The 12,769-nt window shown below is 46.6% G+C and overlaps 1 protein-coding gene across 1 annotated transcript in view; it reads right to left on the reverse strand.

The window, feature by feature from the left end:
• Positions 1-12,769, reverse strand: part of SLIT3 (slit guidance ligand 3) — a 595,338-nt gene that overhangs the window by 486,106 nt on the left and 96,463 nt on the right. Inside the window, exon 4 of the mRNA XM_040444444.1 lies at positions 7,349-7,420. Coding sequence (XP_040300378.1) covers positions 7,349-7,420 — 72 coding nt within the window. The remainder of the gene's footprint in view (positions 1-7,348; positions 7,421-12,769) is intronic.

Here is a 12,769-nt window from a genome sequence, read left to right on the forward strand (position 1 = left end):
GGGGAATGGAGAGGGAGTAGGGAACGGAGCTCCAGTTTGCAGGGAGATTTTCCATGAGCTTTTAGTGGCTGTGCCCCTGGAAAAAATGACCCCACGTCTGCAACGGTGAGGCTGGCCCGTCCCTGGCCTCTGAGGGCTAGGCCAGCACAGGGGGAGCCGGTCTCTGGGATGCAGCTCCCAGCAGGCAGGCGGTTCTGAACCCCCCACCATCCTGATGGATTGGTTTCCCCATCGCCCTATTATCATTTCACCACATCAGATAACAACTCTGCTAGAAAACTGGGTAGTATGGTTTTTGTTTTCTCCACTGGTGTTTCACTTTTATAGTATTGTTTCACATTGATATAGAGTTTTATGGTGACACATATTGCATGTAGTTATGTTTTCAAGTTTAATGTAGAACTGGAAGACTAAAGGTGGCTACAAAAGGATCTACGAACTGCAAAAGGTACTACCTAGAGGTATGGGGCCCCAGTCACTCAACACGCCTTGGCCCACTGAGGGCTTCAAAGACATAAAGGAACAAACATTAACTGAGCTTCTACTAAGTGCCCAGCACATTAACTAGTTATTAACTTCTCATAAGTACAGTAAGGAATGTAGGCTCTGGAGTCAGGCAAGTTTGGGTTTGAATTTTGGCTCTGCCAGTTACTGGCTCTGTGACCTTGGGCAAGCTGTCCAAATCTTTAGGACTCTGTTTCTTCATCTCTAAAAAGGAAATATTATAGTATCTCACCTCCTAGACCTGAGATGAAGAAGGAGGATTCACATAGAAGCAGGTCACAAAGCACCCGATGTAATATGCACTTGGGAACTATTGTGGGCTGCTGTGTCCCCCTAAAATTGAAGCCCTTGGACCCATTCCTTCAGCATGTGACTGTATTTAGAGATCAGGTCTTTATAGAGGTGATTAAGTTAAAACACACCCATTAGGGAGGAGCCCTGAGCCAGTATGCCTGGTTTCCTTATGAGAAGAGGAAGAAACACCAGGGCTGAGCATGAAGAGAGGGACAACCGCACGTAGAGGCACAGGAAGATACTGGCTCTAAGACAAGGAGAGAGGCCTCAGGAAACCAACCCTGCCAGCACCCTGATCTCAAACTTCCAGGATCCAAACTATGAGAAAACAAATTTCTGCTGTTTAAGCCATCCCATCTGAGATACTTTGTTATGGCAGCCCAAGCAAACAAAGACCGGAGCTGTGGCTGTGACCTCTGTTGCACAGTGAATCAACCCGAGGCTGAGAAAGTTGAAGTCACTTGCTCAGGGTCACCAGAGGGTAGGACCCCAACCCAGGTGTGTACGGCTCCAAAGGCCACATTCTTTACTCTCGCACTGGGCTGCCTCAAAGAGGCACTGGACCACCTTGCTGAATGCAACTTTCTGTGTGTGGGGGAGTACATGGCACGTACACGCAAGGCAGTGACAAGACGGGACGATGGAGAAAAGGAAGGAGAGCTACAAGCAAGCAGAGAGGAGAGTTCAGAGGAGGTCTCCCTCATTGGAAGGAAGTTCCCTGGAAAATGAGGTTTTACAGCCTTTACTTCTGGGAGGGATGGTGCTCCACCATGACAACAGCCCCAGTGACTTGGGGCTAGTTGGCTGGCCACACTTCAGAGTGTTTTCAGAGGCCTGAGGGATTAACCTTCCAAGTCTCTTGCAACTCTGCAGATGCGAGTAAGGGCCAGGGGGTTTAACCCCAATGGCATGTTTTTAAAGCTGTCAAATACCTCGTAGAACTGAGTGGAGAATGATTGGAGGCTTCTGTGCTGCTGCTATCAAGCTGCTTATTCAGGGACAGGTTGAAAACCACTACCAAACACTGAATGGGCTCTTTGGACATGAATCCAGAACAGAGGGGCCAACAGGACCCGCTCATCCTCATATGGCAAAGTCCAACTCTTAAAAACCGGCTGTGAACCACTGTGCCCCTCATCTCCTTAAAGCTCTTTAATGAGTAGAATGCAGAGGACATTCAATCACTGTTTTCACCTTGTCTTCTGCCCCTTCTAAGGATTTCTGGCAACATTAACCCTTTAACCTCCAAAAAAACAGAAATCCCTCACTCCCTCTCCCATGGGTAGGTGAAAGAGAAAGCTGGAAGGGGACACAAAAAAGGAGAAATTAATAACCTATAGACCATGTAACAGACCATGCTCTGTGCCATCCTGTCTGGATGAGACAACTGAGGCCCAGAGAGGGAAAGTAACATGTCTTAGGCCACAGAGCTTGTGGGTGGTGGAGGACCATTCTGAACACCAGGATCTTCCCACTTCAAGGGCACCGCCGCCTCATCTTCATCTCTCTCGGAGCCTGAACCCTGTCAGGTGCTGAAGTGTTGACACCACTGATGCCAGAGCCATAGCATATGCACTGCTCGCCTCAGTCGGCCAGCAAAGTCGACCACAGACATCTTTCATTGAGCACTTGCTATGTGCTACAGTCAATGCTGAAGGCTGCCCATGGGCCACTTCCATCTATCCTCATAACAATGTAGAGAAGTAGGTTCTCTTGTTTATTGTACTGATGATGAACCTGAGACCCGGGGAAGTTAAATGACTTGTCCACGAGCTCACAGCCCCTTAAGCCCTCCACTCTACTGCCACCTCCTATGCCCAGCTCTGAGTCAGGAGTGGTAGGGAACTTAGGAGGAGCAGAAACATAATCCCAACACTCGAGAACCTTCTGATCTATGTCAGGATTGGGGGAAGCTAATATTTATTTTATTGAGTGCCCAAGGCATGGCAGAGACCTTGTTAGCCCTTTACAGACCACAGTGATGTTACCTAATCTTTAGGGCACTCCCAAGCTCTAGGATTCTCTGTCCAGTACTCTGTGTGCTTGAAAACAGGAAGAGGACAGATACACCATTAATATACACATGGATCAATGAATTACTGGTGCTGGATCTGAGGGTGGATGGAGGTAGAGTGGTCAGCAAGTCCTGACAGAAGCACTTGGACATATGACAGGTCCATTATCAATCCTTTTTATCATCATTTTAGGTCTCCACAATAGCTAGCTTGGCATAGTAGAAAACCAAAGGACTCTGTAGTGACACAGACACACATCTGAGTCCCAGTTCCATTGTATCCTGGTTATACAGCAATGGGGTAAGTTAGATAACCCCTCTCGGCGTCAGAAGTAGATGTGATAATGATTCTCTCTATAGGATTAGTGTAAAGGTTAAGTCTGAGCATTGAGGCAAAGTCCCCAGGGTAGTGCTACTTCTTAGAAATGTGGGCTATATGAGTAAGTAATTTAAACTCTGAGTTTTATATAGTTTTATATAGTTGCCTCTATATAAAATGGGAGGAATGAGGCAGGTTGCTGCCTATAGTAGAAAAACGGCACAGACTCCAGAGTCAGATTACCCAAATGTGAACTCTGGTTCTGTCACTAAGTAGTTGTAGGATATCAGGCAACTTTTTAACTTCTTTAAGCCTCAGTTTCACATCTATAGAATAATGCTAGTCATAGTATCACCCCACAGGGCTGTAAGGAGTATCAAATGAATTATACCTCAAGTGCTCAGAACAGTACCTGCCAGCCAATGGGTTTGCAATTGTTATTACCTTGAAGTGTTTCTGAGGATCCAACGCATTCAGTTAAAGCACAGCAGACTGCCCAAAGTCGTTGCTCAATGAATTTGTAGACATCTGTTGTTTTCTTTCTTTTTTTTTTTTTCAACGTTTATTTATTTTGGGGGCAGAGAGAGAGACAGAGCATGAACGGGGGAGGGGCAGAGAGAGAGGGAGACACAGAATCGGACACAGGCTCCAGGCTCTGAGCCATCAGCCCAGAGCCTGATGCGGGGCTCGAACTCACGGACCGCGAGATCATGACCTGGCTGAAGTCGGACGCTTAACCGACTGCGCCACCCAGGCGCCCCAACATCTGTTGTTTTCAAGTTTGGCATCATTTCCCCCATCTTTGGATAACAGAATTTTTCTTTCTTTTGGGAAACCCATTCCCAAGCCCTGAAAACTCTCATCCCCAAACAAGTGGGATGAACCCATTTCCAAAACTTGACTGGTCAGAGGACACCACCTCACTGGCAATAATGATGTGCTCAGACATGGACGTGTCACCAAGCTAAGCAATCTACCACTGGTTCTTTTCTGAAGGACTGTTGACTCCACCCGGATTGCCAGATTAGTACCCTGGGTCTTCTGCTTTTGCTCACCATCACGTGCACTGCTACAAAAGATGTAAGGAGTGACATGAAGTCCCAATAACTTCACCAAGCCCCTGGATCCAGTTGTTCCTGAAGCTGTCCATAACTGTCCCTGAACTTTCCAGGCATATAAACCAGTATCTTTCCTCTTTGGATTAAACTAATTTTAGTCACATTTCTGTCACCTAGTGGTTAGTAGTGTTATTATAATAGCAGGTTTCCAACAAATATTATTTCCCTTTCCCATCACTCCTCCAAACATCTTATTACACATCCATAGCCTTAACAAAAGGTATTCTTTGGATAAATAGTGAGTATTAAGCAGTTTTTGTCTACAGATCTAATAAGAAAGGAAAAGGCGTGTCCAGAATTGCTACTTATCCCACATGGCATGCTACGGAGTAGACAGCCACACAGTACCCACATTTAGCATTCCCTGGAAAATGGTTCACTGTGTCTATTGAGATGCAACACTCCTTTACAGAGCTAGTGACATATGTATACACACCCATGATTGCACATTTATTGATTTCTAATTTGTACCCTGCAAAATAAGACAAAGACACAATAGGGCCATTAAGAAAAATCAAAGATCAAGCCCAGAGAGAAAAAAGAGATTGCTGATTATAGCCGAAACCTGAGTTAATATAGTTGCTTAAATAAAAAAAAAATTATATTTAGCTCTAAGCTTTTTGGCAGCCATTCAGAATGTGTCATGATGAGGCATACAGAGAAGTGGGCATCCTTCATGTCTGTACCTGAAAACCCAGCAGAGGCCAGGTTGGAACACGCACAGAGGAAGAGCTTACTGAATAAATGAAGGAATGAATGAATGAGTGAAGGATAAAAGAACCAAAGCTCCCTAAGGGCACTGTTTATAATACTTAGGCCTATATCCTTCACTTATTCATCTACCCATTCACTGAGTGCTTATGTGTGCCCACTTCTGTGCCTGGCTAGGACCTGGAGCAGGACAGATGACAGACTGAGTCAAATGTCGTGCCTGCCTTCCCAGCTGCAGCTCTCTGGCTTGAAGCAAAAGCTCAGAGTCATCCACCTCAGTGCCCATAGCAACTGCCAGTGTCTTCGTGCATCCGGAAGAAAGAGATCAGAGAGCAAAGCTGAGAAAATGGGAAGTGCGGGAGTAACACTAGTTATCTTGGTAATTACACTCACCCCTCACTGTAAACCCTAGAAAACAAATGCACACACACTATGATCTCATCTGATACTCACAGCTACTTGGCGAGGAAGATAAAAGGGAAGAGGAGTGTCAGCCTTATACTGATGGGGATATTCAGGCACAGAAGGGAAAATGACCCCCCCAACCTCTCTCAGAAAGTGACAGGATACCACCCTGGGGGTTCCCATGCCCTAGGCTGCCTGCCTGGGCCTGGCCCCCAGCATCTCAGAGACCTGTTATCACTGCCTGAAATTCCTCCTCTGCCTGCATCAAAAGCAGCCTCGCACAAAATGGGCATCATCTGATGGGAGCAGCTATGAGGCCATGTTCCATGAGCAAGAACCAGCCCGCTTGACACCCTGCAACAAGTGGAACACTCAGACCCCACCTGCTCAAAGCTTTCCAGCAGCCCCAGCCCCACAGACACCTTCTGTTTGCTTAGAACGTGATGCTGAGATTCCAGATGAAGAGCTTAGAGTCAGCATTATTTAGGAGCAGGTTGAAAAGGCACAATGTGGTGCTGGGTGGAAAGACAACTATTAGGTGAGCATGTAAGGAAAGAACTACATAGGAAGAGGAAATTAAAAACCAGGTTGTTTCCCCATATGCCCATTTAATATTCTTTATCCAGCTCAGCTAGACGCTCAGGCTGCTGAACATCACTTTAGTCATCCTCATACCCATCAAGATGGATTCAGTGTGGAAAGGTGAAAAGGGGGGCATACTCTTCCCCACAGATAGCAAAGTCAGCCAGGTGGACCGAGCTAGAGAAATGCAGTACACAGCACGAGAAGACCTTGACAAGGTACAGGTGTGTCCTAGAGAAGGCGAACAACGCTGCTGTACCACTTAAACACCAGCCAACCCTTGTGGTTCCTGTTCCAACAAAGTGTCCTTTAAAATACATTTATGTATATAGTCTCTTTCTGTGTATGCACACACAGATATAGATATAGATACAGACTCCTAATTCAGAACTCATTCTTAAGCACACACACTGACATGTGTTTTGTATTTCCCAATGTATCCTGGAGCCTACATGCATTGTTTGACTGCATAAATAGGTATTAAACACAGCCACTGGGAATGTAAATGGGGGCCACAAGTTTGGAGCCTCCCCAGTAATGTTACAGTCTTCCCACCCAGGCTGTAAATCTCACTGCTTGGCTACTAAGCAGCCAGACACTGTCACTCCATTCAGAAAATCAAGGCTTGGGCCAACCCAGTTCACCCCATGAACTACACGAGTCACTGCCAGTATGACTTATAGGCTCAGAATCATAGAGCCATTCACTGTCAATTAATTAACACTTGCTTAATGCCCACAATATGCCAACCGCAATCTCCATTCTGACGTGCATCTCAAGTTCCTTGAACCTCCAAACTCTCATACTGAATAAATGCACAGAAACATCTCCAATCTTCCCCCTGCATTATGTCTTGGACCATTCCAGAAGATAAAGCAAAATTTAAGATGTTTCTTCCTTTTCCCACAAAATCATAGATCTCCAGACCCAGGGTTCTCAGACTGGCGGAGGTAGGAAGCAGGCAAAGGGCTGGAGTTGTTCTGGTCTGCAGGATGGTGAGGTTAAAGTGTTCAGTCCAATACAATGCCCTCTGAGACCACTGGTGTCTCTTTTGAGTAAACCTACCTCAAATCCCATCCCCAGGGCATTTCCCTGAGGTGAGGTCAGACCATGTTAAATGGCAGTGTGTCCTTCTTTGCAAAGAAGAGATCTACTACCACAAGCCACCAGCCCTCATTGGCCACTTAAGCCACTGATATCTGAAGAATGGGAGCAAAAGTCGGGTGTGGAGGGGAGTGTAGGGGCACGCCATATTGAAGCCCAGCTCCTAGTCTCCATACATATGGCCTAACTACCAAGCTCTGCATGGTACCAGGCTCCATTCACAAAGGCAACCACAATATCCATATCACCCAAGCCAGGCAGGACACCAGGTAGAGAACATAATTCGGCTCTACTTACAGTCTGGTGAGCTTTGGTGTACTCTGGAAAAGCAATTCTGGAAGGACCTGGAGCTTATTCTTGTTCAGGCGCCTAGAGATAAAGAACAGAATGAAAGGGTATCAGGAGACATTAAATGGATTAAGAGTATTCACAGATACTCACTTCAATCAATCAACAGGTATTAAGAGACTTTCTAGATATTTCAACATGGGATGCACAGCATGTTAAGGCATATTCTGCTTTGCAAGGCTTGCAGTCAAGTTGGAGATACAAAGCAAAGGTCAGTCAAAGGCAAGAACACCGCACATGTGCTGTCGCTTCCCCATCAAGAGCCTAGGACAGACATCACTAATTGATCACACCATTCTTTCCCACAGATTCCAGACAAGGCTTTTGAAATTTTCCGGCCATGTGCTCCAGGTAGCAATTGCCAAGCGATGAAACTGATATGCAAAATGGGTCCCTAAAAAGAAATAAAATACCAGAGAGAGTATTTCATCCTAGATAGTGGTGGTGGTTGCAGTAGGGAGATAGCAGTTACTATGGAAACAGAAGAGGCCATGGGTTGAGGGGCCAAATGGAATCCCTGCCAGCCTGGAGCGGGGCTGTATTATAACTTTCATGGGCCCTTGGCACTTTTGCCTTTGCATGCCCCTAACTCTATATAAAAAATTAATATCACATTTTATAACTATGTTGGTATAAAAATATATTAATATTATATATTATAACATTCACTTTGACCTGAAAGGCTTTTTTTTTCCTTCTAATTTTAAAAGAAATGAAAACATTTTCATGGGCCTCTGAAAGTATTGTTGGCCCTGAGCACTGTCCCCGCTGTGCCTAACGGAGCGGTCAGCTTTGGGTCAAAAACCACAGTCTGGGCAAGCCATGTGGCTGGAGGTAAAGTCCTCCCAGAAGGGATGCCCCACATTGGATGGCAGCAACAGAGCCAATCTCATGCTCTCCTGAGAATGGTCAATGCTAATGCCAACAGTGAAGAAGGCCACATGAGTTTTCAAGGGACACCAAGCCCTTACTGTGGCCTCCAAGAAGGCTGTTCTCTGGGGAGTAGGAGGCCAAGAGGGAGACCCTCATCCCTGCCCACTCCCATGACTCTCTGTCCTAGCATCTTTACACAGCCTCATCAGTGAGTGCCCAAACCAGTGTCTCCAAACCTGTCCCCAGAATCCTCAGAATCTCCTGCAGCAAAAGAACAGTTTATAGCCTGGTTGAAATTTTGGCTTGGAGTAAGCCGCCCATTTCGTTACCTGGGACAACCATACTATCCTATCTTAGAGTTAAGCAAGTTGAAGAAAAGATAAGATGAGCTTCTTCCCTGCTTCTGCCCAAAGCCCACACTCTCTCCACCACGCCAAGCAGACATGCTTCCCTGGGGGGATTTTGCTACTTTCCCCCTTTTGTCCCAGGTTGATGGCCAAAAATTTCTAAGAGACAGGGGACAAGCAGGAGGTCAGAAAGGGCAAAGCATGTGAGAGAGGAGCTTTGAAGACCCCAGAATAAGGCTCCTGTCAGAAGTGTGTTGCTCAGCCCTGAAGGGGCTCATGGTATGTGTGGGCAGGTGTGGTCCAGTGATGCTGTTTGTGGGCCCCCTGACTGCAAGGAGACCAGACAAGAGGCTGAGAAGTTGGACGGATAAGCTCAAGTTCCCAGCGACACCCCAAAAGCAGCATGACTCCCACACTAGTGCTCTTCTGTAATGTTTTATTAATTGTGGTAAAAAACAAAAACATGAAATTTTCCATCTTAACCATTTTCAAGTGTACAGTTCAGTGGTGTTAAGTATATTCATAATGTGCAGATCTCCAGAACTTTTTCATCTCACAAAACTGAAACACTATCACCATTGAACAACTCCCCACCCCAGTCCCTGATAGCCGGCACTCTACTTTCTGTTTCCATGAGTGTGACCAGTGTTTGCTTTTTTTTTTTTTTTTTTTTAAATTTTTAAATGTTTATTTATTTTTGAGAGAGAGAGAGAGAGAGAGAGAGAGAAACAGAGCACGAGAGGTGGGTGGGGGGTGTTCAGAGAGAGAAGGAGACACACAATCCAAAGTAGGCTCCAGGCTCTGAGCTGACAGTACAGAGCCCAACGTGGGGCTTGAACTCACGAATCACGAGATCATGACCTGAGCCAAAGATGGACATTTAACTAAGCCACCCAGGCGCCCCAATGTTTATTTATTTTTGGTAGAGAGAGACAGAGCACAAGCAGGGGAGGGACAGAGAGAGGGAGACACAGAATCTGAAGCAAGCTCCAGGCTCTGAGCTGTCAGCACCGGGCCTAAAGCAAGGCTTGAATTCACAAACTGTGAGATCATGACCTGAGCCGAAGTCAGACGCTTAACCAACTGAGCCACCCAGGTGCCCTGTGACCAGTGATCACTCCCAGTATCCACTGTTCATGTTCTTGTCACTAAAATGGAAATACAGGAGGAGCCCAGGGGAGAGAAGAGTGATGGGTAATCTAGTTGCTCTTCAGAGCAGCTCCCATAAGTCTGTGATATGTCCTTTGATGTCATATGGGAGCACTGATCCCAGAGAAGGTGCGGTGATATGACTTTGGCCAAAGCTGGGTTCAGGTCTAACTAGATCTTGATCTCCCTGTGGGACTTTTGGGTAGTTACCTGGCCTGCTGAACCTCAGTGTTCCATCTTCAAAATAACCCTATACATTGGGTTACAGAAATTCTTAATGACACAGTGTGTGCCCAAGTGTCTAGCACTGCAATAAGAGCATGGAGATAATAATAAAAATGATGCAGTCCTAACTGCACATCAGATGCTATGCTACATGCTGGATGGGCACAATCACAGGCAGGAGAGCTTGGAAGCGGGCGTCATTACTACCCACATCTCATAGATGAGGACGCTGATGCCTGGAGAGGATGAGTACGTTCCACAAGGCCACAGTGTTAGGAAGTGGTAGGGTCAGCATCTGAACCCAGGCAGTCTGCCTCCAGCGCCCAAGTTCTGAACCACTAACCTCTCAAAGCCTTGTAATAACTGACAGTTCCCTTCCTCTTTTCCTTTCTTCTTTCTCCTCCCCCCTTTCCTTCCTTTCATTCAGGGTTACCACCTCCTCAGCCCCAGCTCAGACAACCATCCATCCTGAATACATTTCCCTCCCTGAAAAAAACTCTCTTGGAGGTCCCTAAGGCCAGAATTGGGTCTCTACGTGTCTGTCTGGAACCACCCTCTATTGTCACAGCTGCACAGAGCCGGGTGACAGTTATATTCAGACGACTAACACTTCAGTCTAGGCAAAAATCCTAAAATTCAGCCCACCGAGGCCTGCAGTGGGTAGGGTGTTTAGTGTGCTAAAAGCCCTAAACCAGAGTTGAAGCTAAAAATAAAACCAGCTTGGCTCCAAAGCTCCAGGAAGGGAAGGAATCATTTTTCAGTATTTGTGGCTGGACAAAAATAAAAACACAACCAAACTGAGCCAATTGTGCTCTGCCTGCTGCTTCATAAACCCTGATGAGGCTTCCAGGGCAGCTGGACCCGGCTTGTTCTCCCAGAGCCTCTGGGTTTTTCCGCTTCAGCTTGGGCGGGCCTCATGCTGGTTCTCCCTATCATAAGGAGTCTGATGCTCCATTTCATTTCCAGTTCATTCCAGGGTTTATTCACGTTTACTTAGCAAACTGAGCCAGCTGAAAGGTCTTCCTTGAAGGGCTGATGGAGGCTCCAAGCTGCATAAAGTGCATTTCCCACGTGGCTGCTGTAGAGCAGCTCCTGAGCAGGAAAATGAATAGTACACAATGTGTCGTTCTCCTGGTAGAGGAACAGGGAAGCACTGGGCTGCAGACAGGGGCTGTGGCCATGATGCCCTCCATCCCTCATGTCATCCACTGCTCTGTCACCCTGTATCCAGAGGTGAAACTCTCCTGCTGTGGTTCAAGCTGAAAACAGATCCATCAGGCCTGGATGAAAAGGACCAAATGGGACTCATGTGAGGGCAGACCTGAGGGGATTGACACCAACCATAGGCCAGGTCAGTGATAAGATAAAGCCCTCCTGGCTATCCCCCCGTCCCTCGGAGATCAGCACTCTTTTTCAGCTTTACCTGCTAGAACAATGGGCAGCATCAATGTCGAAAGCCCACAGGCTGTGAGTTGCAAGGTCATACTGCTTTCCAGCCTGAACCATGAAGCACTGCAAGTACTGCTGATCACCTTTCTGGAGGTACCTGGGTGTAAGATCTGATTCGAGATTTTGCCACTTTTTTTGTTGAATTTGTCCATTCATCTATCCCTTCAATCATCCATCTACCCACCTTTCCATCCAACCACCATCCATTCATCTCGTCAGTCCTTTCTCAATAGGAATGTATGAAGATGAGTAAGAATATTCCCTTCCGAATATCAGATGCTAGTGGAGAAGACAGGAAAACAAAGGTATCATGGGAGTACAGAGGAGGGCCAGCTAACCCAGACCTGGTAAAGGAGGGCTTCCAAAAGGAAGTGGCTGGAATTTACTTTTGAAGCAGGAGTACAACTCTAAGAGACAGGGACAAAGAGTTCTACACTTTTGTATGTCTACGGAGGGCCACGACACCAAGGGGCCCCTGGGAAGTAGGCTGCACCGCTGGATTCCAGAGAGGACATGAGAAGCAGAAGTAATGAAGCTGCAGAGCCAGGCAGAGGTCTTACAGCAAGGGCCCTCGTGGGTAATGATAAAGGATCTGGGTTCGGTTGTTTCCTGGGAGTAATGGGAAGCCACAGGAGAGGGGTGAGCAAGGGAATGATCATCTGGTTTGGGTTTTGGAAAGTCCTCTTGAATAGCAGTAAATCTCATTTGGCAGAGTGAAAAAGGAAGCAAGGAGACTAATTATGAGGGCTCTTGTGTAATCCACATGACTGTGTGAGGACCTGGTTAAGGATGAGAATGGTATTGGAGTGTAGGAGATGTATGTGAGGCATCATTGACAGTCCAAAGGAGTTCCAGGGGTGGAGGTGTTAAAACAGGCCCCCAGGGCTCCTGCTAAGTGGGTAACTGATCAGCTGAGATTACCTATCACTGCCAAAAGGAACAGAGAAGGGAGACAGCATGCAGAACGTGCTGTGTTCAGATTCAAGATTTCTATGCTACTGGGATCTCTCAAATATGTTCTGACAACTAGTATCAGTAGCTAGTAATAACAGTAAAGCCATGACTCAGGCACTGTACTAGGCACTTTACATGAACTATCCCATCATGAAGCACTGGGCTTCCCATTACCCATGGAAATGCTTTGAGGCTAGTACTCTCAGTAGCCCCATAATAAGGAAACAGAAGCCTAAAATGGTTAAAGCACTTGTCCAAAGACCAACTTGACCAAAATGATGGTGACAGGATTTGAGCCCAGGCACCTGATGTGAAGTCTGTGCTCCTGGCTGCCACGGATAATGATAGTATTTAGTTTAGCTCTTCGTTATAG

This window comes from Herpailurus yagouaroundi, unplaced genomic scaffold (genome assembly GCF_014898765.1).
Source record: "Herpailurus yagouaroundi ecotype Mexico unplaced genomic scaffold, PumYag 29, whole genome shotgun sequence".
In the NCBI taxonomy this organism is placed as follows: Eukaryota; Metazoa; Chordata; class Mammalia; order Carnivora; family Felidae; genus Herpailurus; species Herpailurus yagouaroundi.